This window comes from Calidris pugnax, unplaced genomic scaffold, assembly GCF_001431845.1.
Source record: "Calidris pugnax isolate Ruff unplaced genomic scaffold, ASM143184v1 scaffold225, whole genome shotgun sequence".
Lineage (NCBI taxonomy): Eukaryota > Metazoa > Chordata > Aves > Charadriiformes > Scolopacidae > Calidris > Calidris pugnax.
In genome coordinates, this window is record NW_015091072.1 from 5,696,373 (window position 1) to 5,723,893 (window position 27,521).

Sequence of the window (27,521 nt, forward strand, 5' to 3'; positions counted from 1 at the left end):
CCTTAAAGATGCTGAGTGTTTTACTGAATGGTGACCCGCATCACTGTTTCTACACCCAAGCATATTCCCTTACTTGCAACATCTCAGGGCCAGCATTTTGCCATAGACGTTTTGCTGATATGTGGTGCCAAATCACAGCTTTCCTCAGTTCAGCCTGGTTTCAGGCAGTCTCTAGACAGGCAGACTCTCGCCTTTCCTGGGTCAAGAGCGTCTGCGGTGATGTCTGTTTCTTATTATATAAATACCTACTGCTTTTGCACAGGGAGACCACATTTTGCATCAGGGCTGTATCTTCTGCCTCAACAGATATTTAACAACAGTAAAAACATACCAGATCTTTTATATCACCCCTTCATTTTAACATAGCTTTTTGCGCAGACAGACTAAGTAGAAAGTATTTCTTTCCACAGTAATAGGGCTTGACTGAGAAGGTCAAGGGAGAATGGAATGAGATTTTTCATAAAAGCACTGAAATCCCACACAAGGGAGAAACTTCTATTTCAGGAGCAAATAATTGCACACAACTACACGTATCTATAAGTGAGAGACTTTATTTGAACCAATTTTTCAAATACAGACATCTGTATTATTCTCACTTCTCGGGAATGTTTTCTGCTCATTTTTGAAGCTTGCAACCTTAGGACAATATTCAGGACATATGTGTACATTAGATCTCTGCAGATGGACACATTCATAATGCACAAGTACAATGAGTGAGAGACTCTTTCCAGATCCTCACACAAGAGCATCGGAAATGGGCCGCTCTAATCGTCAAGTTCTGCTCTTATTAGCTTCCAGACACGTCACAGTTCTTGATACTCTCTAGGCTGTAGCCGCCTTCTTCAGGCCCCGATTTACTACTGTTACTTCAGCTGTATGCCAGTGTAACTCCTCAAAATAGGGCTTAGGTGATGCACAGGGATGTGTTTCGTTCATTGGGAACAGGCATGAGCAGAAAAACCAAGCTATTGGATGAACGGTTCACCTAGGATTTTCTTTTGTGAGAGTAGTCTAGGTCTCAGGCTGGGATTCTTTTTGGGAAGTGACCAGTGGTTCTGGGTGTGTAATACATGAATCTTGATGTTCAGAGTACACGGGGGGGACCTGTGGATTGGGCCCCAGCAAGGTGTCTCTCAAGTTGGGCACTCCAGACGTGAGCCACTGGGATCACTAGCCTGTTCTGCAAATCTCAACCTTCACCTCTTCTTCCAAGTATTGCTCAACAGAGGAATGTAGTAATAAAGCGTTGTAGGCAAGAATGCAGGCTCGCACATGACCTGAGATCAACACCCTGAAAAATGGATAGAGGGTAGTGCTTTCAGGACCACCTAAATGACTCAGGATCTTCAGTTCCAATTTGGAAAGTGACCGGAGAATTTTAGGCCCAAGACCCCAAATTTGCTTCAGAGAGGAGTTTAGCCATCCTCCAGCATCTGGGCCTTAGGAGCTTATGTATCTTTGAAAGCCAGTGAAATGTGTGCTCTCAAGTGCCCACGTCACTTAGGTTATTCTGAAAACTGTACCCTATATACATACGGGTAGGTAAGGGGCAGACTTTCACAGGCACAAGTGGCAGTTAGACATGTAACTCCCATTGATTTTTTTTTCCCCCTCGGGGACCTGGAAAATCCCCCCCCCGAGGAGTTGAATCCTCCTCTCGCATTATTTTCACACCAGATTAACACCACTGGTTCCAGTGGAGCGACTCCTGAGTTACCCCAGTGTGAGCGAGAGGAGAACCAGTCCTGAGGTGCTCTAAATATCCAGTGAAAGTGCTAATGTGGCAATGCGGAAAAGCAGGGAATCTGAGCACAGGCCTGGAAGAGGACCACCACCACCACCACCACCACTCCCCTGCATTGCTGAGCTGCAGGCAACCACTGAATGGACTTCTTAGCCAAGAGTGGCCACAAAAACATTCATTCAGACCCTTCCTTCCACCTCCACAAACCACAGCCGCTCTCTTTCCTTCCTAAGACACCTATGACAAACACCAGACCTTCGGTACAAAAAGCCTCATGCAGCAGTTTGCCATTCGGAGAGTGCAGGAAAAAAGAAATCACTCCCGTGGGGAGTTTGGTATGAACTCTCTCTTTCTTTTTTTCTTCTTTCCTTTCTTTCTTTCTAAAACCCTCTCCTCCGGTCATGGCCATTTCTTTCATTTGGAGTGACACGTTCCCCAAGTGATGGTGTTTACATTGTCACCATAGGTGAGTTCCTTCTAGCTAAGGCCTCTCGTGGGGCCGCATTAGGGTTTGGGGTTGGAAAATACCGGGTCTGAAGGGATCTCAGCAGCGTGCCCTTCCTCTCCCTTTGGAATGTGGCTCACAGTGGAGCTTCTTGGCTGATGCAACTATTGCAAGGGCTGTGGGTTTTTATACGCTATCAATGCAGATAGTCTGCAGGTGCCACAAGCCTTGCAAAGCAGACCAAATTCATGAGAATGACCTACTGCATCGATGGGGGGCGGGAGGGGTGTTAGGTTGGGATTTTTTTATACTTTTCCAAGGCTTAGTCTAGATGAGGTGAAATGTCAAGAGCTGGCCTACAGCTGGTACAAGCATTCAGTATAGATGTGGATCACTAGCATATCTTACTATAGGGGCATGGGAAAAGCCCCTCTTGGACTCTGAATTTCCACAGCACTCTACGTGAGGTCAGGCACCATTTTCCCAGTGCGAGTCATTCCGACAAGCCCTTCCCTCTCCATACATAAAGTAACAACCACAGACACCTCCAGGCAAATCCTCTTCAGGGAGAGAGGATTAGGTATTTACTCCCTGGGGAATTTGTGTTGGTTGTTGCATCAGGAAAAGCTCCAACTACTCTGCTGGGTACTCTTTGCTCCACTCTTTACTTCTGGGACCTCCTGCCTCTTGTGCTGCTCTCAGCTCACTTGATACCCTGCTAGAAAAATTGTTCCTCAAATACCCCTGTTCTCCTTCCAGCTTCCGTCCCATGCTATATCCTTTATACTGTTTCCTTTCAGCCTTTTAAAAATCTGGCTGAAGAGGCAACTCGAGGAAATCCAAATGCTTTTCTCTGCTCTCTTCCTGTACCCTGAAGACAGCCCAGCTTCCTATACAAACCTTGTGTATTACACATTAAGCCACTGCCTGCTCAAGGCAGGGTTTGTCTGTGTGCTCTCTCTCACGCTCTCTTTGCCCTGACTCTCTGGCAGGATCAGGACACGGTACAATAAGAAAGATGGGGGGGGTGTGCTTGGTTACAGCCAGTAATTTTAAACTGGAACCAAGGGAGAGGAATTAGTATCTAAATTATTTAGGTTTGCAGTTGGTAACCACATACCCCGTTCTCTTTGTGGGGGAAAAAACCCAAAACACAAAACGCAACCCTTTGTTCTCTAAGCAACATGGCAAAGTATGTTCTTAAGAATGGTGACAAAACGCGCACGATGCCCCAACCATCAGCCAAGGGGGAGGCAACATGCGAAATGCAAAGCTAAAACATCTCTGGGGAGAGAAAAATGTTTCTGGTTTTTTGAGGAGGGAGGAAGGCCTATGTCCAGGAAGACATGAGAGGCAGTTTTCTTTTCCTTATAAAGTTAAAAATAGTAATAGTAAAGTGGAGGTAAGATGAAAAGTTTGGGGTCTGAAGTCAGAAGAGCAGGGAGACCACACGGTCTTTGCAGAAACAGGCAAGACAGTCCTTAAGAAAACGCTTTTAAATGGTCATGACAGGAGATGAGGCTAAACAAAAACCATGCTCTCTTTCTCCTTCCTACCTCCTCCCAAACACCTCTCCCACAAATCCTGAGAGCTGAACCTCAGTTTTCTCTCGACTCAGTGCTAGAGACACGGGGCGTTCTGCAACGTCCGAGCTGGGCTGAGCACCTCGTGTGCTACGAACAGCAAACATACTCTACGCCTCTCCTCCCTACGCCTCGGCCCCCCGTGTCCATCAGAGCGCTCTCCCTCCCCAAACACCATCCACCCCCCTGCCCCTTCCGCGGCAGAAACGGGCAGGGTGGTGAGACCTGACATACGGTCCAAGCAATGCCTGATGTCCGCGCTACATCTGCTGAATTGAGGTCAGGCTGGAAGGTGTCTCAGGGTTTACCACCCATCATGACATGGGAATATTAGCATATATATCGTTTATGAAGTATGACACAATACCTATCTGTCAGTCAGCCCATCCTTCTACCTATTTAGTCTGTCTAATCTACTTTAGCTAGCTACGTTTCACTATCTCTATCAATCATCTATTGCTCCATGTTAGCTAATTTCTTCCTGTCTCTCTCTCATCTTTTTCACTCTAATCTTTCTTACTCTAGCTATACTCCCCTCTCTCTCCCTATCATCCATCTATCCACTCGAAAATCTTTCCCCCCCTCATCTCTCTAATCCCTGTTTTTAAAAATCTCTGTCCAATCTCTCTCCCACTCTCTCTTTCCCTCTCTTTTTTTAAAATCCTCCCACTCTCTCTCTCTCTTATTTCTACACAACGCCAGGAAGCACATGAAATGAATCCTGATGCCTTTTGATGGCACTTCCAGTGAGCGGTCTATGTTCAAACCGATCATCTCTGAGGAGACACTGTTCATCTTTTCTCCCTATTTCCAACGAAGAGATGGAGGAGAACAAAGGAGTGGGGCAGGGAGGGCCAACGAGCCCTCTGAAGGCTGTGGGGCGGCCACTCCAAGCATCAACCACCAAGGGCCGGTGGGGCTGTCAGCAGACCCATCTTTTTGGTGTAACTGCTGTGAGGCCAATTTAATCGTGGCCCTGCAGCGCTGTACAGCAAACCTGCAGAGCACCCAGGAAACCCTGCACAAGCTGGTGGGGAAGCACATGCTAATAATCAGGGCAGTGACAGAGCAATAACTGGGCTTTTATGAAAGCCCACCTATTAGTGAATTCACTTTAACTGTTCCCTCTTGTAGCTCATGAACAGAACAGCAGATCCCCACAGCCATTCAGCCTCAGGGCTGGGCATCTCTCAGTCCTCCACCAGTACAGCCTGGGTCTATGGGCATGCAGTTGGCACGCACCAGGGAACATCCCACACCCCGTGGAAAGTGGCAGTGGAGATGGACAAGGTGGTGCTCTGCCCGCGGCACCAAGCCTGCACCAGGCTTTTAGCTGGCTGTGGAGGAAGGGCATAAAAAACAGCTAAAAGCCTTGGTCCTCATTAGACCTGGGTCACCCAACCCGGGTTTCACCAGGGAGCAGAAACGAGGTATTTCTCAAAGTGCTCTCAACTGATGCTACCAGACCTTGTCCTGCCTATGTACCAATTTACCCAATTTATTTTGCCAAACAACATTTTTGGAGGGCTACACTATGTTTCTCAATGACTTCTCCAACCACAGCCCAGTGGGGTCAGCATCATGCTGCTGCTGGGGGGAGCTCAGGCCCCAGGACTCTCTCCCCTTAGAGCCCTCGGTGTGGCCCTTGGCAGGGGTTAGACCTTCAGCATGGACCAAAGCTGGTTCCTCTGCTGGGACCCACAGGGCTGCCTGGGGTCATCCCTCCGTCACCATGCTTCTCCAAATCAGGGCCTACAGGTGTCCTAGAGGGCTGCTTATTTTGTTCTTTGGACTAGATGATCTCTACGGTCCCTTCCAACTCTAAAAAAATTCAGTGAAATTTGACTTTGCTACTTTCATTATTTATGTTAGCTGGTGCTAAGACCTCCCTCAAAATCCAAGCCTGCTTCCCTTAAAAACCCCCTCAGCAGTGCTAGGGAGTGGGTCGGTCACTGACTCATGGCCAAGGAGCACAGTGGGGCCGTGCAAGAAGTGGCCCACCATTCAGCTGGCAGGCCAGCAGGATGTACAGCAGCATAGAAATGCGACACGGTAGTATTAATGATCATTATTCTCATTTATTATAATTATTGTTCAGTTTGAAAAAGGAGCCTGGAGCCAAGCATTACGCTAATTGGCACATTTTTTTTGTTGTTCTAGTTCTGAAAACAAACTGGGGTTTAGTACGATTTTTCATTCATTTGTTTGTTTGGTTTGGTCTTTTTTTTTTTTTTTTTCTTTCGTTCATTCCATCACATTGAAAAAGGAAGAAAAGGAATTTTTTTTTTTTTTTTCTTTCCTCTTTTGTTTTAACTCACTCGGTAAGTCTGGACTCCTCGGATGAACGTAACATTGCGCACACACACACTTGGAGAAGAGAGAGAGGAGAGAGAGAGAGAGAGAGAGCGCGCTCGCGGTGGGCAGACAGACACACGCACGCGCCAGGTCAAAGAACTCTGATACAGTGCAAGAATTTTCCCAAAATGATTGGATCATCATTACCAAAAAACTCGCCATAACAACACCAAGAAACAAAGAAATGTTTAAGCCACACTGTTTGACTGGGATTTTTCCTGCTTTTTTTTTTTTTTTTTTTTTTTAAATGTTTGCCACACAGAGAGAAAAAGGGTTTAAGTGGGAATGGGAGAGGGACGGACAGGCTCACAGATGTGAGCAGGAAGGGGGGAGATCGAGATTGGAATGGGAAGGAAGGATAGAAGATAGGGGGAGGGAGGGAGGGGCAATGGGGAGTCATTTCTTAATGTTCAGGCATTTTCTTGGTCCGCCTTGCTCTCTTCTTCTTTCACCTCTTCCTGCTGGGCACTTTCAGTAGGTTTGGTTTCTTCTACAGCATCTAGTAGGGAAAGAGATGGTCCAGGGTTAGTCAGCCATGATTTAGAGCATCCTGCATGTGCACACAGCCATTGATGGACCGCGTGGCTTCAGGCTTCTCTCTCCCCAAAGTGACCCAGGTCTCAAAGTCCCTGGCATTTCTGCAGCATGTGAAGAACGTGCCAGGTTTCAGCCTAAGCATGTAGCTCTCACAAATCACCACCAGCCCTGCCAGAAAGCATGTGCAACTGGAAGGAGCTGCCTAGCTCACTGCTGGTGTGGCAGGCAACCACCATTCATTTCATCAGGGCTGGTCTGCTCCATCTCTGTCTCTCCCCATTCCTCACTGACTCGCCCTTCCACACACACATACAGATAGACTATGGAGAGGCCAAACAAGCAGCATCACTCCAGTCTTGGGATAAAGAACAGGGAAAAGAAATAAGTGCTGAAAGGCTGGGTGGTGTGGGACAGACCACAAGATTGGTACGTCACATACCTCAATGCTGGCACTCGACATACCTCTGTAGCATCGCTGTATCTCCGGTGGCCATTCAGAGAGGACTATGGAGGACAGTTCCTGGCTTCTCTGATGGGCTATCAGATTATGTTATACCAGCAAATAAAATGGGCCACGGATTGCTCTTTGGCCCCGGGGCCAGCTGGCACCACACAGCTCACGTCCATATGGCTAAACTCTCTTACTCTCTAGAACAGGGTGGCAGTGTCTGGGAGCTGTCTGGGGCAAAGCTAGTTGGCGTGTTCAAAAATCTCACCATGGCCCGTGCTGTCAGCTTAACAATATGGATGTTCACAAGCCAATGTTTAGTTTGCGAGGATTAGCATCCTCACACCCATATTTAGCATTAGTGAGAATGTTAATTGGGATGTGAAACTTTCCGTTTATGCATTTTAGCCTGGTCCATTGGATGCCATCAGATGGCAGACTTGTATTTGCTTCCAACACTGGCAGCAGGTGCTGCATTCCTGCTTCCCTCTCTCCCTCAGCATTTTAGCCTGGCTTTTAAATATGTTCCTAGGCACCATATCCATCACCTTTAAGATGTGTGTAACTTTCTATCCTGAACCATCCTCATCAAAGGCTCTGCTTCTGGACCTTAAAATACTTTTTGTCTTAGTAAACTCTGACTGTTAATTTTCCAAAAGGAATAAGTCTGTGGGAATACCCCCATGGGCTAAGTCCCTGCACCTGCAAATCCCTTGTCAGCAAAAACATCTGTGGACTTTTTCCCCCGCCCCGTGATACTGAACAGCTAAACCAAATGCTGCTCAAGGACCCCTTTTATACATGGTACTGCTACAGCCATGAAGCAAAGACAAAACAGGCTACTGATTAAAATAGGGTGCAAGTATCGCTGTTAGGCATAGCAGACCAACTTGCCCTAGTTTTTTAATTTCCCTCAATGACTTAATCACACTCTACTGGGAGGGAAGTCTTTTTAATCCTGCTCTTCTCCAAAAATTCATAGCAGGAGACATGTTGAATTATGGAGCCAAGAGTAGAATCCCCATGCGTCTACCCCTAAATTTGAGCCAAAAAACTGTCATTAGCCAGAAACAAAGCACACTTTGCTATAAGGGTCTGATAGATCCTAGTGTAAATGTAGTGTAAGTGTAGTGTAAGTGTAAGGCAGAATTTCTGGTTTTTTCCACACTTAAATGCAAGAGGAATGGAAAAGCAACAAAGGATAGGCAATGCAGCTTCAGGAACACAAGCCCTGACACTCTGTTTCAGTATGTTTAAAACTTTCTGTGTCTTTCTACTGAAAAAATGCACAGATTTTAGCTGGCAGCGCCCACAACCTCCCCAGGACAGCACAACAGAAGGGCCTGTAATGCAGCAAGCACAGGGACAGACACTGGGAGGTCCTGCATGCCTGCTGAGATACAGAGTGCCTTGGCCAAGAGATACAAACAGCTAAGTCACACAGATACCCCGTTACACCAGCAGTTGAAAGTGGGGTCCAGCTCTTACAGTGGTAGACTCTTGACAATTGTCCTAGTGAAATGGGCAGGAAATCTGGTTGTACTTAAAGTGGGGGAGCTAGTAACCCCTCTGACGTGCAGTAGCTCACAATGTTTCCTGTGCCGTTCTTGCTGTTAGGATAAGTAAGCAGGTTGAAACACAACTATCTGTCATGTTTTGTTCCCTGTTGGCTCACCACAGTGGCAAATCGAATTTCCAGGGAGTGTCAGTGGCGCCCAGAGATCCCTGGCTAGCAGAGGAATTCTGCAGGGGTGCCTTGCTGCCCCCATTGCTCTTCTCTGGGGAGCAGTTAGTGGTAGGCAGATAACTCCCTGCTGAAGCAGCCCAGAGATTGCACTGATTTCTGCCATGGCTGAAATAGCTTGGACTGACTCTGAGGTCATGGAGCAGAAGAAAGGCCTTAACGTCACTTCACCACATATTCAAGTCAACAGAGAGAAATCGTTCAACTCAAATGCCAGACACATCGCAAACTAGAAATTTTCATAGCTGTGGACATCCCGAGTATAAGAGACAAGAGGTCTACCTTTTCCAATTCGTCATCTCAGAAAATTCAGCCAGTCACTCTCCCTCTTTCTTCTTGGATAGTGTTGAAGCAATAAGGGGAAATACCCTACACACTGCTACACCCTGCTAAGCTATGTCTTATTTCCTAGCAGCTTTAGCAGCATTTCATTGATCTTTGGGATGAGGTAAAGGAAGCAACCCAGTGTTATTATACAGTAATGAACTTTAGCAAGAAGTAGTATCACAAAGGATAAAAAATTCAGCACACACACACACACACAAAATTCAAGCCATGGCACTGCTAAACCACAGCAGTGAAAAGTAGAGGATTCTCTCTGTGCAATGGGAGCAGTGCAGCACAACCCCACTGACATCAGGGCCAGTTAATAGCAGTTCCTGATTCACGAGGAGAGGTGAGATGGTTTATCTGACTCACCCTTCGTCAGTTTGTTTGATGCAGGCTATTTCCGCAGTATGTTCTCTGGGTTTTTCTCCAGCCTAGTTTTCAGTGTCCCAGAAAAGGAGGGCAAGATATCCCTGGGGAGATTAGTAGATAGCTATCCTGGGGATCCCATACATCAGAGATGCTATTTCTTACATTGCTTTTTACCCAGTATTAGTCATGATTTCCCACTTCCTTGAACCCTGGGCTGTTGCACCTGTTGGTCTGCAGTGGACAGATACAGTTATACAGACGGAACTGCACACCCTTGGCATTTTACATTAACTTTGCACTTTGTTGGAGTAGGTGTAAAAGCTGACAAAAAAGCAGGTGAGAATTCAGGCCATTTAGGCAAAATGTTCTGTCCCCTGCTTGAGGAACAAAAGCATTTCATCCTGGGTGCCCAAGTTTCCACCTGTCTAAAGCTGCCCCCCTTTTGAACATGCCAGCATCTCCTCCTGCAAATTCAGAGTCCCTTGTGTCCACTTGCAAGGAAGAGAACAAGCAGGAGGCAGTGAGTTATTTTATAAGATGGATCTGGACTAAGGTAGCACCCAGATGCACGAAGAGATCATGAAATGGGAAAGCTGAAGTGGGAGTGGATGGACACCTCACCTAACTCCAGATATCTACACAGAGACACCTCCAGCTGATTTCTCACTCTCTGCTCCCCTTCTAATTAGTGGACATAAACATGACATTTCTAGGCCTCTATTAACCTGAAATACTTAGATGTTTACTTTAGGACAAGAGGAGTTGCAGCCTGGGAACACCTACATCTTTAGCAAGACAAGGTGGAGACATCCACATTTGTTCTAGAACATTCCAGCCACAGAGCAAAAAGGAGGACTCAAACTCACAATACAAGAACACAATATGTGCATGTGTGGAGGAAACAGAACAGGAGGGGAAGCTGAGCTGTAATATGAAGCAAAAGAAGCTTGAGGAGGGGTAAAAAATAAAATCTGTCCTGAAGGAAAAAGCAGGAATGGCTAGGTCAAAAACTGAAAAAAAACCCCAACCAAAACCCAAAACAAAACCCACCTAGTTTGTCCTTGCAATCATCAGCCTCAAAATTGTTTTAGTGCACATCCTTCATCATTTGCACTGCTCCTGGTGATTTCAGTCCTGTGGTCCCCTTCCAGACACAACTTTGGGATCTCAGTTTGTTTTGCAGCTTTGCCTTTTGTTTCAGTCCTTTGAAGTCTATGCTGCAGTCCAAATCATCCTATAGCATGGGACAATTTTGCCAAAGAGACAGGCATCTGTGAGCTGAGCTGCCACCAATCTCACTTCAATCTGGCACCCTGTATGGGGCAGCCAAGTTGAGAAACCTTTTGGGCAGCCTCAGACAAACCTTAAGCTGAGACTGCAGAATTGCTTAAGCGATAGAGGTGCATGGCGGGTGAGACTGAAGTGTGTTTGCTTCCCAGCTGAAGGGCCTGTGCCATAGACATGCTTCATAGCTACATCTCCAACTGGTACCTGCTAGGGAACTTCCTTGCCCATGGAAGAGAAACAACATGGATCCTTGCTGAAACAGGGTCTTAGAGAGCTCCTGCCCCTCAGCACTCCATTTATTTCCTGGAAAGGGTGAGAATCATGTCTGTGAGTCCTGCTGAGGAGCAAACGCCTCGAACATATGCAGCTCTGGTTGCTGTAAAGTCGAAGCAGGCACACAAGCAGCAGTTTTTCTGGATGGTGGTACTTCCAGCTGCCTTGCCTACGCTGTGCTCTAATGGTTGAGCGTGCAGGCTCCTCTCCAAGTCTCTCCACTGCCCTACATTAGTGAAATTAGGTTGAATGGATTTCCGGGTAAAACAGTGTCTCTTGGGACCTGACCAGCTCCCGTCTGACTTGCCAGGATTAATTAAATCAGAGCAGACATCAGCTTATGACCATAGCAGCGGCAACCTCTCTGCTGATCATTTCTTTTGTGGCTGTGGCTTGGGTTTTGTTTTCCTTTTTGTCTCTGTTCCACTGCAGATCTTTAAATTACCACAGCTGATGCCAAGAGAAGAGGAATCGCACAAACACTCTGGGATTCTATTACAGATGCAGCGATTTTCCTTTTGCTGCTTTCCCACTGTTTGCATAATTATTGCTGATATTGATTGTGCAGCTAGAACTTCATGCCTTCATGCTAAACTATTGCCCAGATCTACTCAGCCGCTGCTCTTTCTCTAGCATTTGTCATGCTCACTCCTATCTCCCTCTGTCCTTTGCCAATTACAGCTTGGTCAGAGATGGAACTGAAAACCTGTGCCTCATCTGGTGTCCTCTTTGCTTCCAAATATTAATCTGGGTTTTCCTGCCTGGTATTAAGCAGGATTCATCTGCCTCAGAGATGACGCTGTTTAGAGACCTTTTTTGGAGGGTAAAGAGCGCTGGAAGGCCCCATTTAAAATCCCTGACCTGAGTTTCTCCTACTTTTAATGACATTTGGATCCAGATCTGGATCCAGGCTTCACAGCTTGATTCATCTGTCCCGATCCATCTGTCCTTCTAGCCAGCCAGAAGCTGATTCCAGGCAGACGATGGTAGGTCTGAGACTGCTGAAACAAGATGCACTTCAGGTTCAGAGCTGTTGCTTATACAGTTCTCTTCTCGATTCAAGTTAGCCCATTGCAGTCAGCCCTACGATGTGTCATACACAGTGCTAAAATCCTACACTCTCCCCACTCACTGCTCCTGAAAACTGGCAGACTTATGCTGGCCCAGCAAAACACTGAGAAATGAAGGAATTGGGTATTTCAGGTGAGTGGCTGCGTCTGGTCCAGGAGACTGACTTGAGTGGTTTCACCCAAACCCCTGGTGAATACCTCACTCTCTGCAGACTGGCCCAGGGTACTGCCTGGTTCCTCTGAGCCCTGGAGGTCCTGGTGGGCACATGGGAGATCTGCACACCCTTGGCAAACCCTGCAACGAGGTGGTGGCAAGGGATGCCCCCACTGCAAGCAGCAGGCAGGAGATCCAGGGTAGTTACCCAATAGCTATTGGAAAGAAGCAGGCAAAAAAGCCTGTTACAGTGAATGCAACCACAATACATGGTAGTTTGGGCCTCCTATCCCTGGACCACTTCATCTTTGTTTCAACGCCATGCATGCCAATCTCAGTTGCTCTGGCAGAGAAGAAAAAAACAACTTCTGCCAGTCCCATGGCTGATGACTTTGGTCCAAGCTTGGATGGCTGCCTCTTTTTCTGAGCCCGCTAAATCCTCAGAGGACAGCCAGCCCCAGTTCTGTCGCCCCAGCTGCCTTTGCGCTTTGTCAGGCTGAAGAGTCAGTGGCTTAAGGGTTTCCCCTTCCTCTCCTCCCAGCTCAGCCTTTCTTCTCCCAGCACCAACCATGGAAATCCCACCCTGCATCAGCATCCCTGTGTGCAGTAGATGGAAAGGGAGGGAGTGGTGGGACAGATGCTCAGGGTGCGTGGCGGCGGGGAGGAGGTGCGAGGGGAGTAAGGCTCGAAGCTCCATTGCAAAGCATCTTTCACAGTGTCTAGACACCAGCTGCCGAGTTGCCATGGAAACTCCCCAACTTTGGCTGATGGGAGGGAGCAGTGAGGTCTCCAGAGAAATGGGAGTGGTGAAGGAAGAGGGTGGAGAGAGAAAAGGGAGGATGTTCCTTGTGAATGTGAGGTGTTAACCCTGTTACAGCTACATTTGCAAATATTTTTGCTTTCTGGAGAATGGGAAGGAAGCGGGTCTCCTTTCTTTCACTGCCGTTTCCTTCCCACACCCACAGACACAGCCAAGCCTGAAGACTGAGACAACTGACATGCCTACTGCTAGCTTGTCATTTATTCCTGCCTATTACCAGCACCAGTGGCCCAAACTTGCTGTGTACAGTACCTATCACTGCACAATTGCAATCTAGCTAGGGTTGGAAGAAGCCTACCATAGTGGTTAGGTTTTCAGACAGTGAGATCTCCTTTAACAATGTCTCCCTCTTGGCCACCACCCCTGCTATTAGTAAATGCAGTGCCAGGGAGTTCAGGGTGCTCCCACCTGGCAGCAGTGTGATCTGTTATGGTGCTGCTATGGGGATGCTTTGTTGCAGCAGAAAGTGGTGGGCAAGTGGGAGGCTGTGTAATCCACTGGCCAAAGCTGGGGGTAAAAGAGCCCTTTTGGGATGAGGGTGCCTTGGAGGCAGATGTTTTGCACTAGTATTGAGTGGCCTCCTGCCAAACAGCATCAAAGGTGCTGACCTCAACGGAGTCCTACCAAGGCTCCATGGCCTTTGCAGCCAGGAAGGCTGGAGCAGAGAAATGGGAAATCTGGATATAATATCCAGATCCTACATTTCTGATGAACCCAGACCGTTGTGGCCGTCAAGGGCTGTCTTCATTGTGACCTTCCCAAATTGCCACAGACCATCAGCAAAGTAAGTACTTGTCTGGTCTTTGTCACCGCAACAATGGCCTAACTCACAATCACGGAGGTATTGTATCCTTGTGGTATCCCAGTGAAGAAAGTAAAGGCTTTTATCTGCATTTTAGAGTGAGCAATGTATGAAGAACTGGGCTGTGGTCACACAAAACCCTGTGGTGTACCCAGGAGGCTGAGTCGCTTTGGCTCTTCATTCTAGCATCTCAACAAGCCACTCTGTGCACAGCAGCATTTTCATAGGTGTGATGCCTTGGTCCTGTGATTTCTGAAATTCCACAAAGTCCTAATTTCAGGCCAAAACTGGGGGTGCAACAATCTCAGCAATAGCCCCCCACCCCAACAATCGCGGGAAGGCAGGTAGAAGACAGACATTCATTACTTCACCTGAGGAAAACTGAAGAGGAAATAACCCACAAGTTGTTCTTTACTCTTCTCCACGCCTGCCCCTGTTGATTTCACATCAGTCCTGCAGACCAGAAAGGCTACTCTTTTTAATTCCTTAAATACCTTTTGATTTGAACAGCTTGAATATAAAGGTTTTTACTTGCTTCCAGCTGTGGAATGTAACAGTTGGCAGCTGCTCTTGGCATACATCTTGGAAAACAGGATGTCCCCATCTCATGCAACAGTATTCTTTTCTGTCACCTGTCTTTTCCCACTTGCTGGGATAAGTTCTGGAGGATGGTTTAGAAACAGAGGGCGCATGAGGGTACAGAAGAACAAGGTCCTGATAAGACATATCCATTTATTCCTTAGCTTCTCTAGGGTGGCTGGCCTGTGAGATCATAGGGATAAATCAGAGGAAAGATAAGAAGAAACAGAAATACCCAGAGTAGATCATGGCCAGGTGAGCAAAATGTGGCCATACTGAAGTGACTGATAATGATTTTTGTATAGCCAGGACATTTCTAGCAAAGTAATTAATTCAGGGACTGAAGCTTACAGCACTTTGGGGATGGAGGTTTGGGGTTGGAGTGGCCTGGCAGATGCATAGAGAATAGCACAGCAAGTGACAGAAGTCTGATAGACAGATCAGCGCCTCAGAGGTCTGCTCATCTTACAGCTCTGCTGATCAGCCTGGCAATCGTGGTAGGATCAGTAGGGGGATAAAAATGAGCCCAAAACCGTGGCAGACTGTTGGCATTCATGCACTGCTGATCCTGAAATAAAGAGGGTTAAGGAGAGGAAGAAAATGTGCAGAGTGCTAGAGCCTTTGGGTTGTCCACCTACAGCTCCCAACCCATCATGCAGGAATAGCTGTGAAGCTGCTGTTCTTGCCTGCCCTGGCAAAGTTGGCCTGGGAAAAAGAGGCCAGAGCAGGAAATCTTCCATAATTGCAGCAAAAAGGTCTAGAAATTCCTTCAGTGTATCCAGAATTAATGTACTGCTCCTCTCCTCGTACTCCTCCCCCTTCAGCTGTCGGTGGCAGGAAAACAAATTGCTGCAGCCCTTACTACAAACCAGGCTCCCGCCTCCCTTCCCCCAGCCAAAAAGACATGTGCCATTCATAAGCTGCCTGACTGCTGGTCTCCATTATTAAAGCCTAGAAGGCTGATAAATTGGGGATTCATGGAGCCTGCAAGCCTCCAACAACCAGATTGCCATGGAAACCAGAGGCAGCCTCCATCTCCAGCAGAAATGATATTGATCTAGCTGAAGGCAGGGAATTACAATCAAGGAGAGGATATAAAATGTCTCTTTTTCTTCCCTTTGCCATCCTCCCATTTTGTGTTTAAATGAAGGAGAAATTTCATTTAGAGATCATTAGTTTGTTTCTGTCCATCATCATACACCAAGGCTCTGCAAATTGGATGCTAAAATGAATTAAGTGCCTGTTGTCAGGCCTTCCACAGTCGTCTTCTTGATAACTGTCCCCAGCAGTTGCAATATCGACACCACCAGCTCTTCGCATCAAAGATATTACCAATATTTCCCATAGGCACAGCTGGTGTGCACACACGTAGGATCCCAACGTGTTTTGTGTAGAATGGGCACTGAAACACAGCCGCTGCTCTCTAGAGGCAGTTCAGGCTTTAATGCTGTACCCACTGAAGCTCCTGGGAGCCTTTGTTTTTCTTTTCAAATAGGAGGAGGTCATCCCTCGTGGTATGACAGCCTGGACATAGGAAGAGGCATTTTGAACTATGAGCACTTCTGGGGATATCCCCACTTTGAGACAATGCGGAGTGGCATTGCTGGTGCAGAGCAACCCTCCCTCCTCCCCTAGATCCCCTCTCTGGGACTGCTTAATCACAGTCCTCCAGGTATGAAAAGATCAGGAGTCACAACACTAGTTCTGCAAAACTGGGTGGGCAGCAGAGCGCTTTCCTCAGCTCATACTGCAAAGGCCAGATCCTCCTCGGTCTATTGCCTCATCCCTTGGGTGTCCATGAGAAAGCCTAAGGGTTGGGAGGTGAAAAGCCACAGTTTGACTTAAGGTGGGAGGTCAAGGTGCATAGTCACCTCTTCCACCCAAAAAATCTCCATGACTAGAGGTGTGGTGATGCTTGCCCAGTAAGTGCTCAGTCCTAGGGGAATCACAGAATCTTCTAGGTTGGAAGGGACCTTAAAGATCATCTTGTCCAACCGTCAACCTAACTGACAAAAATAGACACCCACACAACAAACAAGGAGCATCACTAAACCATACCTCCCAGCACTACATCAACCCGTCTTTTGAACACCTCCAGGGATGGTGCCTCAACCACCTCCCTGGGCAGCCCATTCCAATGTCTGATAACTCTTTCAGTGAAACAATTTTTCCTAATATCCAGCCTGAACCTCCCCTGGCACAACTTGAGGCCATTTCCTCGTGTCCTGTCGCCTGTGACTTGAGAAAAGAGACCGACCCCCATCTCTCTACACCCTCCTTTCAGGTAGTTGTAGAGAGCAATAAGGTCTCCCCTCAGCCTCCTCTTCTCCAGGCTGAATAACCCCAGGGAAAGGAGGGCATTGGGCAGCCCTGCTCCTGGCACTGGCCATTTTCAGAGCTGAGCTGCACAGCGGGAAGGAAGGAAGGAAGGAAGGAGGGAGGGAGCTGCCTGGAAAACCTTTCACAAGCAGTCTTGTTGCCAGTGGCAGCTTTCCCTGTGAAGGTGGCAGCAGCTAGCATCAGTAATTCTGATTTTAATTCAAATCTGGGATATATTTTTTTTTAATGTTTACTTTTTAAAACCTAGCCTTCTCCCACTGGGAAAGTTCTCCCAGTTTGGGAGGGACTTTGACTTTCTAGCCTCTGAAGTTTCTGAGCACTGTGCCAAACAAACTGGGGTAGCTGTCCCACGGTAGCCATCTCATTTTAATTGACTTTTCACAGTAACAGTTTGCTCAGGCAGATAATGAATCTGGCCTTGACATGAGGGCATCTGGTGGGGCAGGTTCAAATGCTGGGGAGACCTCACAGGGGCACAGTGACGAAGGCCCATGGCCGTGCACAGCCGGCCATGCCGCGGTGACACGAGGCCAGGTCGCATCACTTAACACCTGGAGTTGCAGGTTTGTCCAGGTTGTCAATGGCAAAGTCAAAGCTCCCCGGTACTGCCCACTATGGGGGAAAAAAGTACCCTTATGGGGTGCTAATACAGCCCTTTGCTGAGCTACCCTATAATCACAAGGCTTCTCTCCCTCATCAAAGGACACTTAAGCTCTGCTGTGGCCGTCCCCTTGCCAACACTGCCAGCTCAAGATGGCCCTGCCTCGGCCGTGGGGCCAAGCAGTAGCCACTTCTCCACTATCTCAGGCGTAGCCAAAGTCTGCTATGGACCCCAGCTCTGCACAGGTCCACAGCAGCTGTGAGTAACCACACAGCTCCTACTTGCAGTTTCTGGCTTTTTGGCCAAGGCGGAAGAGCCCATACTTTTGGCTTGGGCACCATCATTTTGACAATGGCTGTCACAGAAAGGAGCTTTGTCTGAGGCATGAACCCACCAGGCCTGAGCTGCTCTGAAATTGCACTGAGGCATAGGAAGTGGCACCCCACCGCTTAGTGCTCATATTGTCTCCCCTGGTCCTCTGGCTGATTTTATATGCTGTAAAGGTCCTTGGCTCAGGTCTTGCCTGCTGGTCGCAGAGCGATGTCGTGAGATATCCAAGTGAATGAACACGTCTCTCTTCCTCTCCTGCTGGAGCTGTTCCACTTCCATAAATCATTAAATATTCATTGGGCCAGAGGAAAACATTTACTCTGTAGACCAGTGGTGAGGGCACTCGTCTGGAATGGGGGAGACCAAACTCCTCATACTGGCTCCAGCAAATAATAAATAATTTATACAAAGTGGAACAGCTCCAGCAGGAGGGATCAGGGGAAACTGTCCAGCAGCCCAATGGCTGCCTTCCAAAGCCCACTGGATTTCAGCTTCCTAGATTAAGGCATGGGCCCATTTTGTCTTCCCTTCCTTCAGAGAGTACCTGACCCTCACACGCTGGCTACTCTAAAAGCAGACAAAGGTTTCTTTTACCACTTTAATCTACAAACCCCATAATTCCTAGTACTGGTACACTATGTTTGGCTTTGAAAAATTGAAGTTTTCTATAATGAAAAATAGTTTCAAAGAAAAATTCCAGCCTATCAGAGGAGTCAGAAGCCCTGCATGCAGGTGGTTTGAACTGCAACTAGGCTTGACTCCTCTATTTACTAGAAACACATATATGTGTTTTGCCAGAAAGGAGGACAAGAAGTACTTGCATGCTACATCAGTTAGGAACAGCTGGAATTTTCTCCTTGTTCTCTAGTGTAAAAATGAGTGACTCCATCCATCTTTCTCACAGTCATTTGGCTTCAGCCATGAAGAAGGTTTCTAGCTTGAGGCACAAAGAAACATTTTCTTTCTCATTTTGTGTCTCTTTATTGAGTGCAGTGAACAGCGATGGGTTAGTATCTCTTGAGACCAAAGTCTGCTGTTCATCCAGAGAAGCGGTGATGTGCATTTCCCCCTGCCTTCCTGCTGGGCCTCGGGTGTGTTGGGGAGAGGTTGTGTCACGGACAAGTGGTCAAGTTCAGCCCCTGTGTCTGGCACCGTGTTTGATAAGTCTCCTAACAAAGGCTTGGCAGTAGTGCTGGGACAGGTTTGTGCAGAGTACATTCATCCCAAAAGATAAGCTTAAAGGCATGTTCCAATTTTGTTTATGCTGCTGAGGGATGTCTCAAACACCAAGCAGTCCCACTGACCTGCAAACCTGCAGCACCCTGAACGTCCATGCTGAACATTATGGGCTGCACCTGGGGAAGGGTGCAGGACTGAGCAGGCGTGGTAGAGGGTTAGGAGATCTAGGTGACAGTCATACCACCACACTGTCTGGAAATAAAGTTACTTCCTTTTGCCGTGCTTTCATCCTCTGGATCCCTGGTGCACCAGTTGAATACGGGACTGTGAATGCAGACAAAGGGCCAGAGAGAATTGCTGCTTCTATAAATTGTAGCAGCCCTACTGAAGATAACCTCACAGGAGCCCTCTCATGACAACCTGTGAACACGGGAGATTTCCATCCCTTCCGACCACAAGGGAAAGCAGAAGACCAGTATTACAATAATTGCATTGAGTCCCTCTCAGGGGAAGAAACATGCAGACCATTTGTGAGCAGATCTAAGATTAAGACCACAGACTCCCTTCAACTTGCACATCTTTCTGAAGCGCAGCGGGGCAGGGTCCAGCACAGGGCTTGGTCTCCTGTGGCATATCCCTTGTTTCAGTACTGATGGCTGAAGATTACTCGGAATTGCTTATGACACTGAAATCACAGTTGAAATCTTAGCCATACATAAGTTAGTGAGGCTTAGATTTCAGCACTGTAGCTGCAGCTACTGCTGGTGAGAGTTGCCTCCAAACAGGCTGTAAAAAATGGGAGGAAGGAAGGGAAGTTGGAAGAGAAATTTTGGCATAGGTAACACAGGGTGTCTAAAATGGAATACATACTTTCATTTCTAAGCCTACACCCAGTGAGGGGATGGAGTCCTACACTCATCTAAAAACTAGGCAGTTATGGACTTAGTCCACATGAGCTTGCATTCACACCTCCCCCTAAGAGGCTTGTGTCATTTCCAAATCAATGGGTGCCCAAAGCCTTTAAGAACAGCAAAGGGTTTTTAAAAGTGCTTTCCACCACCCCAACTTTAAATTACTTTTACTTTATTCCATTTTCCTTCTCTTCAAATGGCTACCCAGTAAGGTCTTTGAAACATTTTTCACAGCTGCTAGGATGGTTCTGCCAAAGTCAGTAGCACTCGGGAATGCTCCTGCAGACTGGTCATAGCCCTCACTCCTGCTCTCCCATCCCTCTCCCTCTATGTACAAGAGCACTGTCAGCTATGGCTCTGCAGCACTGCGCCACTTCAGCATTGGGATTTGGATGCTCTTCCAAATGTCAGAGAGATTTTCTTCTTCATTAAACCCCGTAGGTTTCAGGTAATGTCCAGTTATCATTACTAGCGTTCCCAATTACTGTGTTTTGAGGAAGGAAGATGGAGAGGTTGAATAGTGTCTTCCACCTTCTGCTTTCTTTCATAATGAAAAGAGGACTCATTTGCTATTGCCTCACGGTACAGCTGGAAAATGTGTGGTCCTTTGAACACTGGATAATTGGGACCTTATGACCTTTACCTAAGACTTATTTACATGAAGCCTTGATTCTCACTTTTCCTCTCATTAGGAGAAGAGCACTTTCTTTTACATCTCTGGGCCCTGACCAGATTACCACACTTCTTTTCCTGACAACTCTGAAGCTCTGCAAAGGGCAGGTGTCCAACATGGGCTCCTGATTGCCAAGACCTCAGCTGAGATTTTCAGCTCTGTTCCAGTGTCCCATGCTGACAGTGATGTAGCTAAAGACACAGAAAATAAAAAGAAACATTTCCACAGATCATGTTCACATTTGGTAATGATAAAGCCAAGGCTTTTTATATGGTACAGACCATTAGAGCTACAGGATATGCAAAAGACTCTTTAGCAGCGAATACAGAACTATGAAGAAAGTCACATAGTAACTTGCAAAACCGACCAGACTCCCCTTCAGAGAACAGCTAAGCACACAATAGCAGCAATCTCCATCATTCAGTTTTTCCCCATATATTATCACTAGACGTCTCCCCTATTTTCTGCCCGAAAGACATTCAACACCAACAGAGAGGAAAGCTAGGGAACAAGGAAGTCCTCATTTAAGTCAAGCTTGCAGCATGACTGTAGTCTTGAGAAATATTTTGTAGCTAGAGACTGGAGCTTGCCTAAGTTGGCCTTTCACAGGTCTATTGGAGATCCAGAACTGGACGTGGAACCTATCCCACAGAGCCAATGGCAGTGGCTTGACTTCTAAGCTTCCTGTCACTGCCTACATTTTCTTTGGTTCTCTTGGCCACTGCCTGATCTCACAGACCATCATATGGCTGAATAAAATATTTGTGCAGTGTCTTTACAAAGAGGAGATCTCCCAAGTCCAGTGACATCCCAGACCTGGATGTCATTGCAGTCATCAGTGCTTATTGGTCAGTTTTCTTTTAAAAAAACAAAGATGTTGGTGTGCATAAGAACAAGGAGGAGGAGCAAAACAGAAGAAATACTGCCTTTCTACTGCCTATAGATGTAGAAATGCATCTATACAAGTACAGCTTTCTGGACTAATGTGTACAGAGTTTGTCACCCCATCTCATAAAGGACATTTGCAGATTTAAAGGGAGTGCAGAGAAAAGCAACAAAGATGCTAAAAAGCATGGGGATCATTTCATATAAAAAAAATCTGAAAGCATTGTGTGTGTTTTCTTCAGGAAAGAGATGAACAGAAAGGGCTAGGGTACTATGACCTCTGTGCATATGTGCATATTATATGATGCTATATACAATAATCAATGGCTAGTAGGGCTACCTGAAGCTTTGGCTCTTTCTGTGGCATAACACAAGTACAGATAGATATTTAAGGCAATGGTGGCCAATTCATTGCTGAACTTTCTGGCCATTGTACAGTTGGTTGGAGTTGGGGAAGCTGTTGACACGTAGTCAATCGGATATCCTGCATTTATATATATGCCATATAAAGCCACAGTTAAAATTAGTATCAAAAGAGATAATATGTCATGCTTCAACTGTTAAACCAAATCCTAGGCAGCAGAGGACAGGAATGAGTCCTAGCAGCAGAGCGGCAGTTTACCTCAAATCTGCCCACAGCAGTATTGGTGCTAGCCACTGCGCAAAGTACAATCAAAGGATGTTAGGTCTGACCTGGCTTGGCATTTTGTATGTTCCTCTACCAGTTATTTGCATGGATCCTTGGGCGTACAACTTCCCCTTGCCAGAGTCCATGGAGTTGCCGCAGAGAGTGGAAGTGATCACTGCACTGCCACTCATTCCAGTATTAACACACCTACTACAGCAGCTCTCGAGGAATGTCTAACTAATCTGATCGTGCTGACCTGCTGAACTTTCCCAATTCCTTTCCTCTGGACGTGGCTGTCATCTGTACCACAGAGTCAGTACAGCTACCTTTAAAGTACTGCTCCTTGGAGCTGTAAATCCCAGCTGATACTCTGCAAGCTTATATCTATCTGTTCAGCCTACTTGATCCTAGTGTAAAGAGATGACAGTGGTGGTGGTGCAGAGAAGGAGAACAGCTGTTTCATTGTCCATCTGTCTATTCTGTCGACTGGTCTGCTAGTTGAAGGCTTCTCAGCAGAAAATTGTTAGTATTTGTGGCATAAAGCCTTCCTCCCATGTGGGGATCTCAACGCATTTTCTGAAGAAGATCTGAGTGCAGTTGTGGTGGGTCACTGTGGAAAATATTTTAATAAGGAGACAGTGATTTTAAGCAAAATCTAGATGGAATTTAACCATTGGCCTTGGCTGTAGTCATGTGCTAGCATGAGCAACCACTGTACACCATCAGCACACACCATGATATTAGTATGCACTGCCTTAATACCACCTGTATTGCATGGCTTGTAAGAGCTCCTTCCTACGGAGATGTGTAAGAGCGTAACACCCTCAGCAAATCTTAGTATACCATCTAGAAAGATGAGTATTGTACAGGTTCAAGATCAATAGCTTTGTTCAGATGGAAGAATACTATAAAGACGTGAAGAGGAGTGAGGCTGTCCAACCTCCCCTTGAACAGGAACTCTGTGTAGCATGCCATGATCAATGAGAAGGGGCTCAACTGATACTGCAACAGCTGTGGCTGCCAACATCAGAAGGGATGAAAGATTCCTATAATTTCCATCCTTCACAAAATAAACCAGCTGACCAGCCTTGAGTCTCCGTGCATTTCTTACTGAGGTCCCAAAAGAACTGGTACCTCCTTGGTACAATACAGTGGCTAACCTGCTCTCCTCAACAGGCCTTTTCCAGTGTCAGCCCACACCTTGTCATCAGTAGTGTCACCTAAGATTTCATTGGTCAAGAAGGCCAGGTCCTGCTTCACCACTAGCCCACAACTGCAATTCCCACCTACGTGGGGCAAGCTGCACCTCATTAGAAAATCATAGAATCATAGAATCGTCTAGGTTGGAAGAGACCCTTGGGATCATCAAGTCCAACCATCTACCCTACTCTACAAAGTCCTCCCCTACACCATGTCCCTTAGCACTGCATCTAAACAGCCCTTAAACACAGCCAGGGATGGTAATACCAGACCTGAGGCACACATGGCACCAGAGACAGTATTTCACTGCAACAGAGGAGGAAATTCTGCACCTGCAGCAGGTAGTGTGTAGGTTTCCTGTTCTCTGGAAAATTGTGATATTCCACTTTCTTCACCCTGCCCCTCACATGGCTATTTGCACCAACACAAAGCAGGCTGTGAAATACATATGCAATACATATACCCATGTAGACACAATGCAAAGATTAAAAATTTCAGAGCGACTGAAGGACTAGGTACATACTTTGACACCTTTCAGCATGTTGCAGGTAACCTAAATTGCATTTATATTCTTACTTTGTTGCTGGAGTAGTACTACAGACAAGAAAACGCTGGCACGCTTGCTTAGAGTTGTTCCCTCTGGGGCAGTCATGGGAAGACTACTGTATTTGCATTGCTTTCCTTGGCTGCCAGGTGTAGCAGCAGAGATAAGCTCCCGTGAAACAGGAACGGCAGTGAGGGTGTTCTGCCTCATGCCAGCTACCCATGAGCCAAGACTAAAATTCCAGTTATACAACTGCAATCCTCTTGTGTAGCGCAGGCTGTACCTTCTAGCTGGTGCACGACAATAGACAGTCTCCCTTTCCAAATCTTGATATAGCCAGTGCTCCCTAGGTGAAGCAAGTATTGTCCTTCCATCAATATGCTGACTGAACTGAAAATAAAGAACTGAATCAACTTAAAAAACATGAAAAAGGATCTGTGGGGACTTGGTCCCTCTGAGGAAGCGAAGATGGTGCCTTCCAGTGCTGGTTGCTAGCAGGATACAGGGTCCTGGGGGAACTGCTGGCCCGCTTACATGCAAAGCAATTGTCATCTGGCTGATTTTTCATTTCAGCTGTGAAACTGCTCCATTGTAAAGCCATTTCATCAAGCGGGAGAAAGCATCCCAACAAAAGAAGATCAATTTGTTTCCTTAGGCACAATTTACTCTTTCCCATTTCTGGGCTTTGTTGTATTCTTACATGACAACCTGAGAGGGCTTTTGATGTGAGCACTAGCCAAATTCGGAGATGAGACTCAAAAACCTGGGAAAGTACAAAGAGAATCCAACATTGTGTGACATTCACTTCCTCTCCTCCCCATAAGGCACACAGTAGCCCATCTTCTTCTATAGTCTGCTGGGCTGGATGCTGAACTCACTTCAAAGCTGTGCTAATGTAGACTCTTTCCAGCAACTTTGATGGCAACTGTCTGGATTTAAGCCAACACAACCTAGATTAGAATAAGTCTCACCTCCTCATCCATATGTAATATATAAATTCCCTCCTACCATTTTTGAATTTTGTCCTGTTGTGTAGGTTGGCAGCTAAGGGAGCCTCTCTAAGCATAAAACCAACACCAAAGAGGCAAATAACAAGAAAGCCTATAAACCCAAGTCTTGACAAGAATGCTCAGATGAGAGAACACTTTCTCGGCGTGCAAGTCACCCACCAGAAGACATGAAGAAAACCAAGAGATTGACTTTCTTACATCAATCCCTCATTGCCACTGAACAAAGCCCACCGAGTCATTTCATGCCTTACCCAGGTTGGAATTCATCCGCTTTTTGATACATTGGGGATCACTTAGAGACTGCCCTACTGTACAACTGGGAATGCCTGGGGTTCCAGATCAACTAATACTGGATACAGAACAGTTGTTTGGAGTATTTCCTAAGCCATTACCAACAGACAAGTAACGGATGTGGAACTGAATAACAAGGAGAGCTGAGGGCTGTCAGGGGAATTAGTGACTGGTATGAAGAATCACCCAGCCTCTCCACTACTCCAGAAACATTAAATATTAAGCATTAAAAATTGTGCACTTCTCTTTATCTGGTTAGTTATTTCTTTCCCCTCTTCCTGTCTTTTTTGTACTGCCCTTAGATGAAGGCAAAAACCTCTTCTGAATAGAAATGAAATGCCCTTGCCTTTTGCTTGTGTTTGCACCAGGGAAGATATCCACAGCTAACATGATACAGCCATTGTAGTAAAATTCAAGGCAGATGAACATCACCACACAAAAGTAGCACGGTCGGCACGCCTCACGGTAGTAGCAGCCAAGCATGCCATGGCAACCAGCCAACCGATGACACTGGCTAGGAGCCAATTTGATTTATTTTTGGCAGCCTGACACCACGTACTACTGTGCCAGTCTTCGATCACAGAAACGATATGAGATGACCTTTGAAAGCCAAGGGGATGACTTTCGGGAGAAGGGGACTGATGAAGCTGAAAGAGGATCTGTCCCCAGGCTAGAAGAGTACTGGAGTGGCAGATGTTTGGTAGCCCTCCCTCTTTCATGAATGACCAAGCCATCGCAGCCATGTCAGCAACCACCAGTGCTGTGTTTGCTGGGAGATGACTGGGAGGAAGGCTGAGATGTGGCACATGTCTTTAAGTCTATGGAAAGAGTAAGTACCGAGAGACAAACAGAGAGGTTTAAAGAGATGAGAAGGAACAATAAGATAAAGATGGAAAAAGAAAACATAGCCTTTCTGTCAGGAAATATTTCCTGTCTGTGGGAACTTTTATACTGTGACGATGCTCTTTTGTGGAATATTCTTTAAGGAGAAAGCAGCTTCTTACTATTCTGGACATTGTGCTATAGAGTGTATTGCGGAATACAACCCAGCAGCCTCAGAGAGATGGAAAAGAAGGCCTGTTTAATCTTTTTTGCATTTCTTTCTTGGATGGCTCTGGGGGCACTTACCCAGCTGTTCGAGTTTGTGACTGGAAGGCTGATATCATACTGGAATAGGAATTTAGAAAAAAATCTATATTCATTAACATTTTAAAAAGACTATCAGTTTGACTGGGGCCACACACCTTCCATGTTTGCTTTCTGCAAACATTGGTAAGCTTGAGTATTACTGCATGCATACTGAGTACGTATAAATAGATGCACATACTGGCCTTGAACAGCCAAACAATCACTGAAAACTCATTTTTAAATATATATTTGATTGCAGATTTTCCATCTTATATGTGCCTTGATATTTACATAAGTAACAGTATCATATGCAAATGCACATTAAACCATGCATTTAAATGGCCACTTCAAATGTGGTGGCCGTGAATGGTCAGCCACTTCAAATTATGTTAAATCCAACAAGAGCACAGGGAAGATATCTGAAAATATTTTAGAGTACTGCATAGAAATAAACAATTCTTTTTGAGTCTGGTGACTCAAAACAAGTAAAATTAAGTAAATTAAATAGCCTGCTACTATGAATTCCCTACCTCTATCCATTATAGCAGATTTATCTGACTAAAAATAGAATGTTAATTCAAAGCAGAATCACTATTCCCATTTCGGAATAAGGCATTCCAAGTCTTAAATAAGAGTTAATTAGCTCTCATTATCCTGTGCACAGAGGACCACACAACACCAAGTCACCCTGTCCTATTTTTGCCACTGATATTTACACCTTTGCCCAAGCATAAAAGCAATGCAAGTACAGCATGCAACATACCAAATCAGATTTCAAAAATCACATGACATTTATTTTGCCACTCAACTCATCACACAAAGTAAGAACAAAGGGCTGGAGACCTGGACAACAAAACCCCAACTTGGACAATGCAATTTCAAAGCTTATCTCTAGAAATGTTTAAATGAAAAGAGGTAAAACCAGCAACCCTTTGTTGTTGTGTACATTCATTTTACACTCATGCTCTGGAAGGCCACTCCCCTTGTCCATACCTTACATCATAAATGTTTTGCATGAGCTCCTCTCTCAGTACTTATCTGCCTTTTGGATATCTGTTTTTTCCTATCATCTGTCCACTTTGCTGAGCAGGAACAGAGTTGCCTGAAGCTATGAGTTAGCCATGAATCTTGGAAGTCTAATTAGAGAGCGGGAATTGTAATTTGTGAAAGAGAAGTAGTGGACCAAATGAAATGATGGAGAAACATCAGTAAGTGCAACACTGGGTGCTGAGGCTCTGTAACTTTTACATAATATCAAGGT

The 27,521-nt window shown here is 46.2% G+C and overlaps 1 protein-coding gene across 1 annotated transcript in view; it reads right to left on the reverse strand.

Annotated features, from left to right (window-relative positions):
• Nucleotides 1–535: 535 nt before the first annotated feature.
• GAP43 (growth associated protein 43) overlaps nt 536–27,521 on the reverse strand; it is a 64,256-nt gene continuing 37,270 nt past the window's right edge. Inside the window, exon 3 of the mRNA XM_014957203.1 lies at nt 536–6,626. Within this exon, the coding sequence (XP_014812689.1) occupies nt 6,538–6,626 (89 nt within the window). The 3' untranslated portion in view covers nt 536–6,537. The remainder of the gene's footprint in view (nt 6,627–27,521) is intronic.